At 38.8% G+C, this 16,013-nt stretch overlaps 1 protein-coding gene across 1 annotated transcript; it reads left to right on the top strand.

Moving 5' to 3' along the window:
• Nucleotides 1–13,059: 13,059 nt before the first annotated feature.
• On the top strand, nucleotides 13,060–14,507 carry LOC104233336 (zeatin O-glucosyltransferase-like). The gene has a single exon (XM_009786728.2). The coding sequence runs from the start codon at nucleotides 13,060–13,062 to the stop codon at nucleotides 14,503–14,505; it is 1,446 nt and encodes a 481-aa protein (XP_009785030.1). The 3' UTR covers nucleotides 14,506–14,507.
• The last annotated feature ends 1,506 nt before the right edge of the window (nucleotides 14,508–16,013 follow it).

Genomic DNA, 16,013 nt, shown 5'->3' with positions numbered 1-16,013 from the left:
TGGGTTGCAAGGGAGTTCCCTTTCAGTGAATGAGTTTCTCGAGTACACAGTGAATGATGTGATCTACACTGATAGCTCAGCTCCTATATCACTTGTTTCTTTTGATACAATGCCTCACCAGTGTTGTTCTCTCTTTCTTCTCTAACTTGCTACACATCAGGTCTAGAAGAGCTACATTATTTGTTTGCAGTAGAACAAAGAGAAGGTATTTGGTTCGATAAAAGTATATGTTCTAAGGTACAGATAAAAGTTTAAATACTTTGAGAGAGGCTTGAATTCTGGAGGGATTTGCCAACCCAAGAGATTTGATCCTTGGAAAGAGATTGATTCTTTCCAAGAATAAGGTTATTCAACAATAGCTCTGTCTTGACGAGAGGCTTCAATGACTTCCCTTATGTATGATCCTTGAATCTTGATCCTTCCAGATTTAGATACTTGATTGATTATCTTGCAAGATCTTCAACATTCTTCATTGATTTGATTCCTTCAGTTTAGCGTTAATTGATTCCGTCATATCAACGATTCCTTTAATCTCGCCTGCTTTCCTTGATTTTCTCTGATTGATTCCTTCAATCTTGTATGCCATCCATGAGTTCCTTGATCTTTTTTGATTGATTTCTTCAATCTTGAATGCTATCCATGAGTTCCTATACAAAGAACAAATATATTATTTTCATCATTAAAATCAGATCTAACACTGGTCGCGTACGCGGAGGGTAAGCCCCCCATTGCTCCGCGTTCGCAAAGTGAAAATTCCTCCCCAGCCCCATTTCCCTTTCGCGATTGCGAAGCACAAGGTATCAGTACACCAGAAGTTGCAACATATACCAGATTTTGTAAGTTTCAAACTACCCATAGCCCATCCGAAACTCACCCGAGCCCTTGGGGCTCCAAACCAAATATGTACACAAGTCTTAAAACATCATAGGAACTTGATCGTGTGATCAAATAGCCAAAATAACACATGGAACTATGAATTTAGCACCAAATTACATGAAATTCTCAAGAACACTTTAAAATTCCTATTTTCAAAACCGGACGTTTGAATCACGTCAAATCATTTTCGTTTCCCACCAAATTTCACAGATAAGTTATAAATATTATTTTGGACCTATACCGGCTCCGGAACCAAAATACAGGCCCGATACCAACAAGATCAAACATAATTAAATTCTTAAAACCATTTAATTTTTCAGTCTTTCAATTTTCATTAAAAATTCATTTCTCATGCTAGGATCTCGAAATTCGATTCCGGTCATACACCCAGGTCCCATATTTTGATACGGAACCGCCGGAACTGTTAAAATACGAGTCCGAGTTCGTTTACTCAAAACATCGACCGAAGTCAACTAAATCAACTTTAAAGGCAAAAATTAATATTTTTATTAACTTTCAACATAAAAGCTTTCCAGAAATACATTCGGACTGAGCACACAAATTGAGGAGGGATAAAATAAGGTTTTGAAGGCCTTGAAACATGGAATCTAGTATAAAATATAAGATAACCTTTTGGGTCATCACACATAGCCTCGTTACTACTTTATCGAGGTTAGACTCGACACTTACGAGTACATGGGGTCGGTTGTGCTCATACTACACTCTGCACTTCTTGTGCAGATTTTGGTACCGGCCCTAGCTGATCATGAGGTTAGCAGTTGGACTTGCTTGTCGTATATCCAAGGTAGATCTGCTGGCGTCCGCAGACCCTGGAGTCCCTTCTTAGTTTCTTTATCTTACTGTTTCATTCCTTTTAGAACAATTGTATTTTTTTCCAGACTTTATTTGTAGTAAATCTTAGAAGCTCGTGCATTGTTACTCCAGATCCGAATTGTATTGGATATTATGGGTTTTATGTTATTCCGCAATTCTATTTTAGTTCTGTTTAGCTTAATTGTTTCTGTTATTAAAATTGACTAAAGTTGGCTTTAAGAATCCTCTAAAGTTGGCTTGCCTAGCAAGTGAAATATTAGGCGTCATCACGGTCCCGAAGGTAAAAATTTCGGGTCGTGACATTTAGATATTTATTTATATAAAGGAACAATAAAATTTAATTAATGAGAGAAATTTTTATGTATAATAATACAACAATCATCTAAATACCGAAAAATATTATTACATTATCATAATACAAAAATTTAAAATAAAAGAATATTATCAAAACTTGCACAAAAGATCAATTTTGTCATGTTAGTTAGATAATTATATATTATGGTTTAAAAGTATTTAATGTGATGGTATCTTAACGAACACTTCTTTGTAGTTGGTTGCTCTGCTTTAACCAGAACTCTTGTTGTTGATCTTGATATCCCTCTTGAAAGTGCAACATACAGTTATTCATGCAAGAAAACATATTGCGGTAAATATAGTCCAATATCTAGGATGTTTGTTCTTATGCTTTATTTATTATATTTGTAAAACATAAACATACTAAAAATTATTTTCACAAATTTAAAAGGGTATTCCTTAGTTTTGGAAGACGAAAGTTTAATTCAGAGATAAGAATATACTTAGAAGTACATTAACCAGTATCATAATTTTTGCATGTATGATATTATTGTCAAAACTTCTATATACCATCTATGTGCTATTATTTAAGCTATTTGGCATATCTAAATTTTTCAGTAGCATGATAGACATTTTTTTCTTCAAAATTAACCGATATATAATGGAAGATCAATTTTAACTAAATCTATTATATATACGGTGACATTAACAGAGTAATAAATAAGAAACTTGACAACAAATATGTATGGTAGAAGGCCATTTGGTATTAAAGTATTTAAGTATTCTTCTTGGTAGTAATTATTGGTATCATTTTGTGTTGAGTCAAAAATTGAAACACATTTTACTTTTACTATAAGTTTTGCAATCAACTTTTTATTTAGTTTATCAACATATTTATTTATGCTAGCTAAGATATCTTTTTAATTCAATCATGTGATTTGTACAAATTGCGTTTTAATCTAATGATAGAAATATTTCTCTTATTAAATGCACTACTATTACCATTGGAAATAATTGACTGGAAAAACTAATTTGAAGCCAGAGCATACACAAGATGATATTAATTTATTATGATTAAATTATAAATTATGGTAGTAATATATATTAATTAATGATTAAATGATTACCTTATGCGAATGACAAGTGTCATGCAGTTTTGCTTTAATTGGTGCATGCACTAAATGTAAATAAGTTTTTTCTGCATTGTAACAATTAAATTTATTATCATTCCTTGTAAATTATTTGGACTATATATGAAAAAATTAGGCATTAAAAGCATTGCATTTTCCAATCATTCTAAATTTGTATTTTAATAATTGTATAACTAGAAAAAACCAGTGGGTGGGTGATGTCTAGCTACTTCTGTCTGCTGGAATTTCGTAACTGTTTTGCAATTAGCTTAGAAGGAATGGAACATATTAAAGCCTTTAGGTAATCAATTACACTAGTTAAACAGTTCATAAGTGTCTGAAGATCGTCATTAGCATCATAAGTATGAAAGAATTTCAAGTTAGGTGCGTGCTCATCTTTTCATTTTGGTTGGAAAATGCTGGCATATCCAAAAAGATTTTACTTTGGTTGTGTAACGACACGATCGATCATTTTGAGCATTTGTACTTCGCTCGCCAGTTCTCGGGTATGACTAGCCCCGTATGATGTATTATGACTTATGTAATCGTGGGTTTTTGTTTTCAGGTTAATCGGAACAGATATGGAAGAATGATCCTCAGCTTGAAGCTTTAAATTTGAAAGGTCTACCTAAATTTTGACATTTTTAGTGTTCGATCTCGGATTTGGATTTTTATGATTTGGTTAGCTTCGTTAGGTGATTCTGGACTTAGGAGTGTGTTCGGAATGTAATTTGGAGGCTCGGGGAAGAATTAGGCTTGAATTGGCAAAATTGAAAATTTGGAGTTTCCGGTCGGTAGTGGAAATCTTGATATCGGGGTCAGAATGGAATTCCAGAAATTGAAGTAGGTTCGTAGTGTTATTTGTGACGTGTGTGCAAAATTTCAGGTAATTCGGACGAGGTTTGATATGTTTCGGCATCAATTGCGGAATTCGGAAGTTTGAAAATCCGAGGGTGATTTGGTGTTTCGATGTTATTTTGAGTGTTCCGAAGGTTGGTATAGATTTGAAAATGATATATGACTTGTTGGAATGTTTGGTTGAGGTCCCGAGTGCCTCAGGATGGATTTGAGTGGTTGACGAGAAGTTTAGCTTTGAGTTGTTGCTGCAGATTTTGCTGCTTCTGTCATTTCCGCACCTGCGGATTGGGGACCGCAGGTGCGAGGACGCAGATGCAGTAAGTAGATCGCAGGTGCGTGTTTTGTCCATCAGGAGAAGAACCGCAGATGCGGTTATTTGGACGCATCTGCGGCATCGCAGGTGCGGTGACTGGGCGCAGGTACGGTCTCGGTCCTTTAAGTGATTTTCGCAGTTGCTCACCTGGGACCGCAGGTGCGAGTCCGTAGGTGCGAGGTATTGTCTGTAGGTGCAGAATCCCTGGGGCAGAAAGTATATATAAGTTCCCCTTCGCGAAATTTGTCCCATTCCACCATTTTTGAAGTCGGGATTGAAGCTTTTGGAGGGTTTTGAAGAGGGAATCAAGGGGAAACTCGTTGAGGTAAGATTTTTAAACTTGATACTCGTATCTTTGGTGAATTTCAGTTGGTTAGACATGGAAATTGTAGAAATTAGGGGTGAAAATTGGGAAATTAGGGCTTGGAATTGGGGAGTTTAATTTGATGAGTTGAGGGACCAAACGAGGTTGGATTTTGGTAAATTTGGTATGTATGGACTTGTGAGGGGATAATGATTCTAGTGTTGTATTTTTATCGCATTTCGAGACGTAGGCTCGGGGGTCGGGTTTGGCCAATTTCGGGAATTTTGATTTAATTTGATAATTTTTGCATGGGCTCTGTTCCTTTAGCATGTATTGATGATATGATTATGATTTTGGATAAATTCGGGATGATTTGAGGCCGAGTCGAGCAGCAAGGGCATCACAGAGTAGATTTTCATCAGATTTTAGGTAAGTAACGATTGTAAATCTAGATATGAGGGTATGAAACCCCAAAATTTCGTACTATTTTGATAAATGAGGTGACGCATATGCTAGGTGACGAGCATGTAGGCGTGCACCAGTAGGAATTGTGACTTGGTCCGTCTCGTGGCAACTGTAAAGTTGCATATTTTGATAAACTCTATATGATATCTATGTGTTTTAGAAATGATTCTTTTAACTTGGGCTAAGTTCCATTATTGGGGCCTTGTGCCGTACTGTTTGGACCGTCAGGGGTATTTTACTACTATCCTCACACTGCTTTGATTCGAAAACATATCCTCAATCATGATTTTTACTCGTTTACCGTTTGATTCAGTTTCATTACTCTATTTTTAAATATATGAAATTTATTTGGGCTGAGTTCCCTGATTTTTTATAGAAATGCCCAAGTGGCTTGTGAGGTTGATGACTGAGGGAGGTTGAGGGCCTAATGGTGAGGATTAAATAATTATGGATTGGATTATATAATTATTGATCCTTCCTGGAGTTTGTATGCGCGCATGAGTGCTCGATATCAGCTGTGCATCGACGGCTTGTGATTTCCCGAACAAGGGGCGAGACGTGATTTTTGTGTGTTGATGTTGGGACAGTCTAGAGGACTTGAGGCCGGGCTTCGCCTATAGCTTGATCACTGAGGTATTGATTGTGTGAGCATACTTTTGGATTTATATATTCTATAGTGTCCCTATTAGTAGAAGTGATGACTGGATGGCTATGTGATGGGTATGATGTGACTGCGAGATGTGTTCATATGATTTAAATATGACGAGAAGGGTCTGCTTGAGGATAGAAAGAACTATCTGGTGCTTGATTTCTATCGTGATTTGATGTATAGCCCCGAGTTGTGCGTGTATTGAAGGATCTTTTCATGTTGTCTAGTTGGGGAGTGAGGTAGATTTCATGGTGTGATATGAGTTCAGACCAGGAAGATTAAGTGATTGCGTGATATTTATGACAGTGGAAGGGTATGAAGAGATATTAGTTTGAGACAAAGCAGGTGAGTTATCTCCTGCGGGGTGTTCTGAGGTTTGTGTGATCTTGTGTTGTTTATTGGGAGCCCTCTTTTACTAGTGAAATATGTGTGTTGCAATTCGAGTTTGGATCGCTTATGAGAGTGGGTATGACTTTTACGAGAGTGAATTCGAGATTGCAGATGATTTGAAATACTACATGATTGTGTTGTGCGAGCTTATGAAGGATTTAGTTTAATCCCCCTATAGTATTATGGCTATGATAGAGTATGGGCATCACGAATTTTGTGTGTTTTGACCTATGGCCTTGAGCCAAGTAGGGGAGTCTGCTATTGATAAGTTGATTGCGCGGCTAAGTGTCATATTAGTTTCAGTTTGTGGTATACTGGCGAATCAGCTGTGTTATGCTTTATGGGTATATGAGAAACGTTGGATGGATTAATTATTGTTGTAAGGGATTTAACGGGTGTGGAGTAGGAGATCACTCGACTGCTTAGAAGGATGGGTTACTCCCATAGGTGTTTCTATTTTAATGGGGCATAGGTCATTCAATTCATTTGATCAGTCTAATCGAAACCTGAGTAGAGTGGATGACTCCCGAGAATGGTTTTGAAGGATTCAAGACTTGCATGCAATAATTGGAGATCTTTAGGATGTGTATTTGACTAAAAATTGAGGTTTACATTGGAGGGTGTCGAGACTTGTAGCATTTCTACATCAGTATGGATTCTACATATCAGTATCAGGAAGGCGAAGGTAATGGCTTTAGATTTGCAGGAAGTCTCTTCAGTATTTTGAATGTGGTGCTTTTGGAGATATTTAAGAGAGTATTCGGCGGCTTATGAGCCTTAGATGACGTGGTGTTATGCTTGGGTCTCGTGTAGTGAGTCAAGGTTGAGGATTGTTGTATTATGGCAAGGAGAAGTATCGAACACGAAGGTAATTCAGAAGGGACTTTGATAAATAGGACAACCTGCTAATAGGTCGAATCGGCATGGTAAGGAATATGATTAGTTCTTTGGGGTGCTTATGATGTAATGAGATTCTACAGGTGCTTTGTGGCAATGCTCTTGGGTTTTTGATGACTTACGTAGCTTGGTTAAGTTAGAAGGATTTAGTCCTGATGGTTTGGTTTTGTGCAAATGGGATTTGGAGAGCTCTTGGTGGTTTCTACCACGGTTAGAGATGTATATTTTCTACTGGCGTAAGGAGCATGCGATGTATAGTGATTTTATTCTAGATGAGATCAAATGGAAAGTTTTTGGCTAGTTGAGTACGTAGTTGCTTATGGCTCGGAATGGATATGAAGTTCTCATGATTATCATAGGATGGCATGGTATATGCGCTATGTTATGTAGGGTTGAGATTTGCATGTGTAAGGTCATGATTCAGTTTTGAAAGGGTCATAAATTCTTAGGCAGCATGGGCAGTTTCAGATGACTAGGTAAATGACATTACTAATTGGTGTGGCTTGATGAGAGTATACATTTCAGAAAGGGCAATGTGTTTGAGTTAATGGTACGTCCCTAGTATTGCGACACTCTCTTGTTTGATCGACGACTGATATTCGAGTTTGCTTGGCAGCGCAGAAGAATTATAGGAGTATCCCTCATAGAATGATCGAGTATCAGATGTGCATTAGATGTATGGGCAGTGGAGTTGGGATTGGATATGGTGATTCGTGTGCTTTATGGATTTGGAGACTGGGAGTTCTTATAAACATGTTATGTCGTGGTTGTGGACCGCGTATATTGGTATTGTGTGGTGACTATTGGGGGTTTGGAGACCCGAGTGGATCTTTTGTTGCTTTGTATGGTGGATTTTGATGTAATATTGGGTATGGATTGGTTATCTCTGTGTCGTGCTATTTTGGACTGTTCCGCTAAGACGGTAAAGTTAGCTATGCTCGGGGTGCCATGGATGGAGTGACGAGGTTCGATAGATTATGTTCCCAGTAGAGTGATTTCATTTTTTTGAAGACCTAGCGGATGGTTAGGAAGGGTTGTCTTTCTTATTTGGCCTTCGTGAGGGATGTCAGTGCAAAGACTCCTACCATTGATTCAATTCCGGTGGTAAGGGATTTTCTGGATGTGTTTCTTGCTGCCGGATAGGGTTATTGACTTGATGCTGGGAACTCAGCCAATTTCTATTCCACCGTATCGTATGGCACCGTCGGAGTTAAAGGAGTTGAAGGAGCAGCTTCAAGGACTCCTTGATAAGTGGTTCATTGGTAGGCCAATATGGATGTGTGTTCTGCATCGAGTTGGCTTTGTTGTCTCCGAATTTCTATTGTTGAGGGATGTGCCGTTCGATTGTCATTGAGCTTATTCGTGTTCTGAGTGATCTATGAGTTACCTTTCCGTGTTTCAAGAGTTGTGATTCGTTGAGTTTATGCACACATGATATGGTTCTATTTGGGCTTTATAGCTGAGTTTGAGTGAGATGGGTAATTGGGTGTTGCATGATTTATTGCGCATTGGATATGCTCTTTCTGGCTGGTATGGCATTGCGTCATTTGCTTCTCCGTGGTTATGGTGATTCACTTTTGGTACTAGACATCAAATTGCACATGTTTGTTGATTTTGAGCATGGTGACTTGAGGTGTCTCGTGTGGGCCAGTGTTTGGATAGGGTCGCGCATTGAAGCGAAGTTATGTGGAGGTATGATCCTCCGGGTTAGATTCGTGTGTTCTGGTTCTATGGTGTGTGATGAGTTCTTAGCATCGTGTTGTGGTGGCATTGGTGAGCTTGCGGTACAGCTCTCTCATTTGAGTCACTTTCCATGATTTGAGTACATTTAGACTGTTGCTTATTGGTGCACGGGTTGTGGCTTGAGATTGTATCGATATGTCATGTCACTAGAGTAGTCGTGTTGGATGAGATGAGGTCAGTGGGATCTAAAATGAATGCTATCGGATTCGATTTTAGCATGTTGGAAGGATAATATCGATGTTCGACTTAGAAATTTACTATGGTCCTTGCCGAAGGAGAGGGAGCTTCATGAATGGTTGATCCGAGGAATAGTTATGACTTTCTGCATGTTTCATTCATCACTGGTAGTATAAGAAAGTGTTGGAATGAGGCATTATTTGATAAGAGGGTTATTATCGGTATTTGGTTATTTTGAGCAGCTACTGTGATTAGAAGTTATCGCTACGAGTGTTTGAGGTATGTGGTACATCATGTAATTACATCTAGGGTTATAGATATTGTTTGTTATAGTTTGTTCAAACTTATTTAGAGTATAGATGTGAGGTTCTGATCTTATAGATAATTTCGGAAGCAGAAATTTGGTTCTAAGGTTAATGAGCTAGGTTGGATTGTGAAATTTCAGTTATGTTGTGCTATCGGGCCTATATGAGGTAGGGTGACGTGGGATCACCCCTCAGGTATGTGTATGGTAAGGTTATGCAGTGATTTGATGGCTTTTAGAACAACTTTAGGCACATTTGAGGACGAACGTATGTTTATGGGGGAGGATGTAACGACACGATCGGTCGTTTTGAGCATTTGCACTTCGTTCCTAGTTCTCGGGCATGACTAGCCCCGTATGATGTATTATGACTTACGTAATCGCCGGTTTTGGTTTTCAAGTTAATCGGAACAGAAATGGAAGAATGATCCTCAGCTTGAAGCTTTAAATTTGAAAGGTTTGACCAAGTTTTGACATTTTTAGTGTTCGATCTTGGATTTGGATTTTTATGATTTGGTTAGCTTCGTTAGGTGATTCTGGACTTAGGAGTGTGTTCGGAATGCAATTTGGAGGCTCGGGGTAGAATTAGACTTGAATTGGCGAAATTGGAAATTTGGAGTTTCCGGTTGGTAGTGGAAATCTTGATATCGGGGTCGGAATAGAATTCCGAAAATTGGAGTAGGTGTGTAGTGTCATTTGTGACGTGTGTGCAAAATTTTAGGTCATTCGGATGAGGTTTGATAGGTTTCAGCATCATTTGCGGAATTTGGAAGTTTGGAAATCCTTAGGCTTGAATTCGAGGGTGATTTGGTATTTCGATGTTGTTTTGAGTGTTCCGAAGGTTGGTATAGATTTGACTGATGATATATGACTTGTTGGTATATTTGGTTGAGGTCCCGAGGGCCTCGGGATAGATTTGAGTGGTTGACAGGAAGTTTGGCTTTGAGTTGTTGCTGCAGATTTTGCTGCTTCTATCATTTCCGCACCTGCGGATTGGGGACCGCAGGTGCGAGGACACAGATGCGGTAAGTAGATCGTAGGTGCGTGTTTTGGCCATCAGGAGAAGAACCGCAGATGTAGTTATTTGGACGCATCTGCGGCATCGCAGGTGCGGTGACTGGGCGCAGGTGCGATCCCGGTCCTTTAAGTGATTTTCGCAGGTGCGCACCTGGGACCGCAGGTGCGAGTCCGTAGGTGCGAGGTATTGTCTGCGGGTGCAGAATCATTGGGGCAGAAAGTATATATAAGTTCACTTTCGCGAAATTTGGCCCATTCCACCATTATTGAAGTCGGGATTGAAGCTTTTGGAGGGTTTTGAAGATGGAATCAAGGGGAAACTCGTTGAGGTAAGATTTTTGAACTTGATACTCGTATCTTTGGTGAATTTCAGTTGATTAGGCATGGAAATTGTAGAAATTAGGGGTGAAAATTGGGAAATTAGGGCTTGGAATTGGAGAGTTTAATTTGATGAGTTGAGGGACCAAACGAGGTCGGATTTTGGTAAATTTGGTATGTATGGACTCGTGAGGGGATAAGGATTCTAGTGTTGTATTTTTATCGCATTTCGAGACGGGGGCTCGGGGGTCGGGTTTGGTCAATTTCGGGAATTTTGATTTAATTTGATAATTTTCGCATGGGCTCTGTTCCTTTAGCATGTATTGATGATATGATTCTAATTTTGGATAGATTCGGGGCGATTTAAGGCTGAGTCGAGCGGCAAGGGCATCACAGAGTAGATTTTTGTCTTGTTTGAGGTATGTAACGATTGTAAATATAAACCCGAGGGTATGAAATCCCGGAATTTCGTACTATTTTGATAAATGAGGTGACACACATGCTAGGTGACGGGCGTGTGGGCATGCACCAGTAGGGATTGTGACTTGGTCTGTCCCGTGGCAACTGTAAAGTTGCATATTTTGATAAACTCTATATGATATCTATGTGTTTTAGAAATGATTCTGTTAACTTGGGGCTGAATGCCATGTTTGGGGCCTTTTGCCGTACTGTTTGGACCCTCAGGAGTATTTTACTACTACCCTCACACTGTTTTGATTCGAAAGCATATCCTCAGTCATGATTTTTACCTGTTTACTGTTTGATTCAGTTTCATTACTCTATTTTTAAATATATGAAAGTTGTTTGGGCTGAGTTCCCTAATTTTTCACTGAAATGCCCAAGTGGTTTGTGAGGTTGATGACCGAGAGAGGCCGAGGGCCTGATGGTGAGGATTATATAATTATGGATCAGGATACACGCCGCAACGATATTTGGATCGGGCTGTACACCGCAATGATATTGGGTGGGGCTGCACGCCGCAGCGATATAGCGCTTGGGCTGTAGGAGCCCCTCCGGAGTCTCACACCCCCAGTGAGCGCAGTCGACTATATGTTTATAGATCGAGCTGCATGCCACAGTGGTTATTATAAGGTACCTATTGAGCGTGAGTGTTGATTGATGAGAGTTGAGTCACAAATGACTGAGAGGCTTGCCCGAGGGGCTATATATATATGAGTGATACTTTGCCCGAGGGGCTTATTTTTATGAAATTACTATTTTCGCTCTTCTTTTATACTGAGCCTCTATGGAAAATGTTGAACAAATGCTTTATGCAACTTTCATTGAAACTGAATTTTTTACGAAATGTTCGGAATTTAATTATTGATTTAAATCTTTTTATTTCCACTGAAGTTTTTTATGTGATGAGATGTATGTGATTTTTAATGCTCGTCACTGAGTTGGTGTACTTATGTTACTCCGTGCACCTTGTGTGCAGATCCAGGTGCCAAGGCATCTGAGTGAGTGCTGATTCTTCTTCAGGTTATCCCGGAGCTTAACAAGGTAGCTGCACGGCGACCGCAACCTTGCTTTTCTCCCTCCTATCTTATAATTGTCCAGTTTTTATTAGACTCCTTTTGTCATCTGAGTAGACTGTATTAGACTTGTATTTTAGTTGCTCATGACTAGTGACACCGAGGTCGGGCCGTTTATCTTCAGGGATGTTTATTTTCACTTGTTTTGAAAATGTTTAATGGAAGATTTAAGACGAAATTGATTAGCAAATGAATTATTGAAAAGAATTATTTTATGTTATGAATAACGAATCGGCTAGCCTAGTACTGCGATAGGTGCCATCACGATCGGGTTGGTTTGAGGTCGTGACAGGTTGAGTATGCGTATCTGATACATCAATCCACAATCAAATCTCAACTGCATTTTTTTATAACCAACTTTCCCGCTGCTTTTGAGATCCAAGTTATATGGAGATTCTTGCAACTCATACTCATGTGGAGCCAACTCATATGAACGTGCACACGTGATATATAGTTCTAATCAAATGATGACATGATCAGATTATAAATATTAGTATTGACATTTATTTGTTTACAAAATATGCTTCGGAAGTTATGCCTATATATCAATCGGAAGCATATATTTATATATATAAGTTCCAGAACAAAGAGTGGGCTGCATAACATATTTTGACATACAACTTGTAAGACTGCTTCATGGAAAATGGAGCTATATAACATTTTAGAGAACATGATTAACAATACATCTTTCCTAATCTGTTTCTCTAAAGCCTTCCATTCCACAATACAATAATTTTATGGACACAATTCCACCTGTTCTGACTTTTGCATAACTCTTTGCTCAGTACTCAAGTCTGTTTTCCTTGCTTACATAGTGAACATTCCTCACATGCTATTCACAGTTGTCCTCTTATTTTTTTTCCTTTTAATTTTCTGTCTTTTATGATATATATTACATATAGAACCGGGCTTTCTTGTTATTAAAACAAGAAGAAGTGTATCTAAAGAAGTTGCAATGGTGTCCCTTGGCGTGGAGGATGATCAAATTACTATGGTTATGGTTCCTTTTCCAGCTCAAGGACACTTAAATCAATTCCTTCATCTCTCTCGCCTCGTTTCTTCATACCATATTCCAATTTATTATGTTGGTTTTAGTACAGAAATTAGCCAAGTTAAGGCTCGAATACATGGTTGGGATTTAGCCACTGCTACTAACTATATCCATTTCCAAGAATTCCCAACCCCATCTTCTTTTATGGCGCCAGCCCCGTCTAATTGTTCAAATAATTCTTCTGAAACCATCTCGAAACTCATAGCATCAGTACTGGATGCATCTTTAACATTGCGCGAGCCTGTGAGTGCATTTATAAAGAAGCTTTCCAGCATAAGTCGAAGAGTTGTTGTCATTTATGATTCTATGATGGCTTCCACTGTTCAAGACGTAGTATCAATAAAAAATGCTGAAGCCTATTGTTTTCATGCTATTTCTGCTTTTGCCAATAGTTCTCTCTTATGGGATATCATCAAATACTATCTCCATCTTCCTTCATTCCTTGCGAAATTGGCTAAGAAACTTTTTCTCCCATCTGGTGTTCACCTTCCTGATGGACTTCCGACTCTCAGAAGTACTTTCACACCTGAGTTTATTGAATTTATGCGATTACAATTTAGTTGTAACAAATTCAGCTCTGGGAACTTATATGATACTTGCAAAGTTCTCGAGGGTCCTTATCTTGAAACACTAGCAAAGTTCAGTAGGTTGCTCGGAATTCGTAAACAATGGGCTGTTGGTCCCTTCAATCCGGTGACTATATCTACGGGAAAGGACTCAAAAGTTCGTCACAAATGCTTAGAGTGGCTCGATAAGCAATCCCAAAATTCAGTGATTCTTGTTTCTTTTGGAACAACAGGCTACTTATCTATGGAGCAAATCAAAGAACTTGCTATAGGATTGGAAAAAAGTCAGCAGAAGTTTATTTGGGTAGTTAGAGATGTACTTTCAGGAGGAGAAGGGGAAGTCAGAATCCCTGAAGGGTATGAAGAGAGAGTAAAAGAACGAGGAATTATTGTAAAAGATTGGGCACCCCAATTAGAAATTTTGGCACATTCATCAACCGGCGGTTTTATGAGTCACTGTGGGTGGAATTCATGCATGGAAAGTATTACCATGGGAGTGCCTATAGCGACATGGTCTATGCGTTTTGACCAGCCCAGAAATGCTGTGTTCGTTACAAATGTGCTAAAAATTGGAGTCGTCGTGAAGCATTGGGATCGCAGTGACGATATCATTGATTCATGTACAATCAAAAATGCTGTTGAGAACTTGATGGCTTCTACAGAAGGACATGAGATGAGAATGCGTGCCATGGAATTAGGTAAACAAGTCAAAGAATCAGTGAAAGATGGTGGAGATCATCAATTGGAGATGGACTCCTTCATTTCTCATGTCACTAGATATTAAGTTGCTTCATTGTCAAAAATGTAAAATTTGTTTTTCTCCACGTACTGTTTGACTTTTGATGAAAGAAAAATGTTCCTTTAGTTGTGTGCTAGCTGTTGAGTCTTTTATAAATTTTCATTGTTCAAAGTTTCAACTTATAGGCATGAAACCGTATACTTACTATTTTTTTTACAAGACGGGAATATAATAACCTACAATAACAAGTGCTTCAAAATCCAAACTATTAGGCCTAATTAGTAATTTAAAACATTAACATATACTTTATTATAATCAGTTAAAATACAATTTATCCTCATTTACCCCGTCAGTAATATCCAACTTGAGATTGGATATAGGGGTTCAGACATAGCTGATTAAAGTGAGGTTTGGGCATAGGACTCGCTAGTGTCACGTTCTTTGTTGTTAACTAAGTACACGTGCGGCACTTGACAATTTACTCACGATATTGCATAGCTTGCTCACGTTCTTGCTATGCCAAGTCAGCCTCACTACACTCAAGATCGCTAAGAGAATGGTAGAAAGAACACAAGAGAATTGTTAAAGGAAGTTTTGTATTAGGGAGAACTTGAATTGTTTGCTTGGTGAAATACAAATGAATGACCCCCTTTATATACTAGTCTCCTAGGGGCTAGTGTGTAAATAATAATTATTACAAAAGTCCTTAATGTTTACAAGATAAGAGTTTTCTCTAGAATTCTCTACAATCCTAGAAGATTCTAAGAACTTTCCTAGCAAATCCATAAGGATATAGGATCTTCCTAAGGAAATGTCCATACTTCTCTAGAATCTTCTCACAAATGCTAGCCTTATTCTTATGTAAGCTTCCACATGGCATTAATATATGCCAAATGGCGCCTATGTGGCATGATGACATGGACGGTCATCACACTCTCCCCCACCTAATATTGCGATGATCGCAACACAATGCTGCTCATTAAACTCTCGGATCTTATCTTTGAATTGCCATAAGTCTTCATATCATTCCCATGTGGCCTCTTCTAGTGATTGCCCCTTCCAATGGACGAGGAACATAGCGGTGGCTTTTTGCCCTTGTTTTCGCCTGGCCTGGTAATCCATAATAGCCTCAATCTCCCGATCATGCGAGGCAGTAATAGTCATAGGCGCTCGACTTGATTGGCCCCTGCTCGGATCATCCTTATCTTCATGGTATGGCTTAAGCATACTTGCATGGAAGACATGGTAGATCTTAAGATACGATGACATGTTAAGCTTGTATAAGATCTTGCCTACCTTGACATAGGCGCTTATGGTCCGCAAACTTCTTCATCTTCTTAGCTTCCTTATCCAAGTAAGACTTAGCAGTGTCAAGCTGCTCCTCGTGATGACCCAAAAGGGCATCACTTGTTTTAGAAATAATTCTGTGTTCTGAGGCTTTTAAAACCACTTTCAGTATCACCTCGATTTGCATGCGCAGTCCGGGCGCGTAGCCGGAAAGCCATTATGTGAAAATCTATGAAAAATGATGAATTTTGAATTTAAAATGAATT

This window comes from Nicotiana sylvestris, chromosome 8, assembly GCF_000393655.2.
Source record: "Nicotiana sylvestris chromosome 8, ASM39365v2, whole genome shotgun sequence".
NCBI classification, from domain to species: Eukaryota; Viridiplantae; Streptophyta; class Magnoliopsida; order Solanales; family Solanaceae; genus Nicotiana; species Nicotiana sylvestris.
This window is presented reverse-complemented; position numbering and strand designations above follow the sequence as displayed.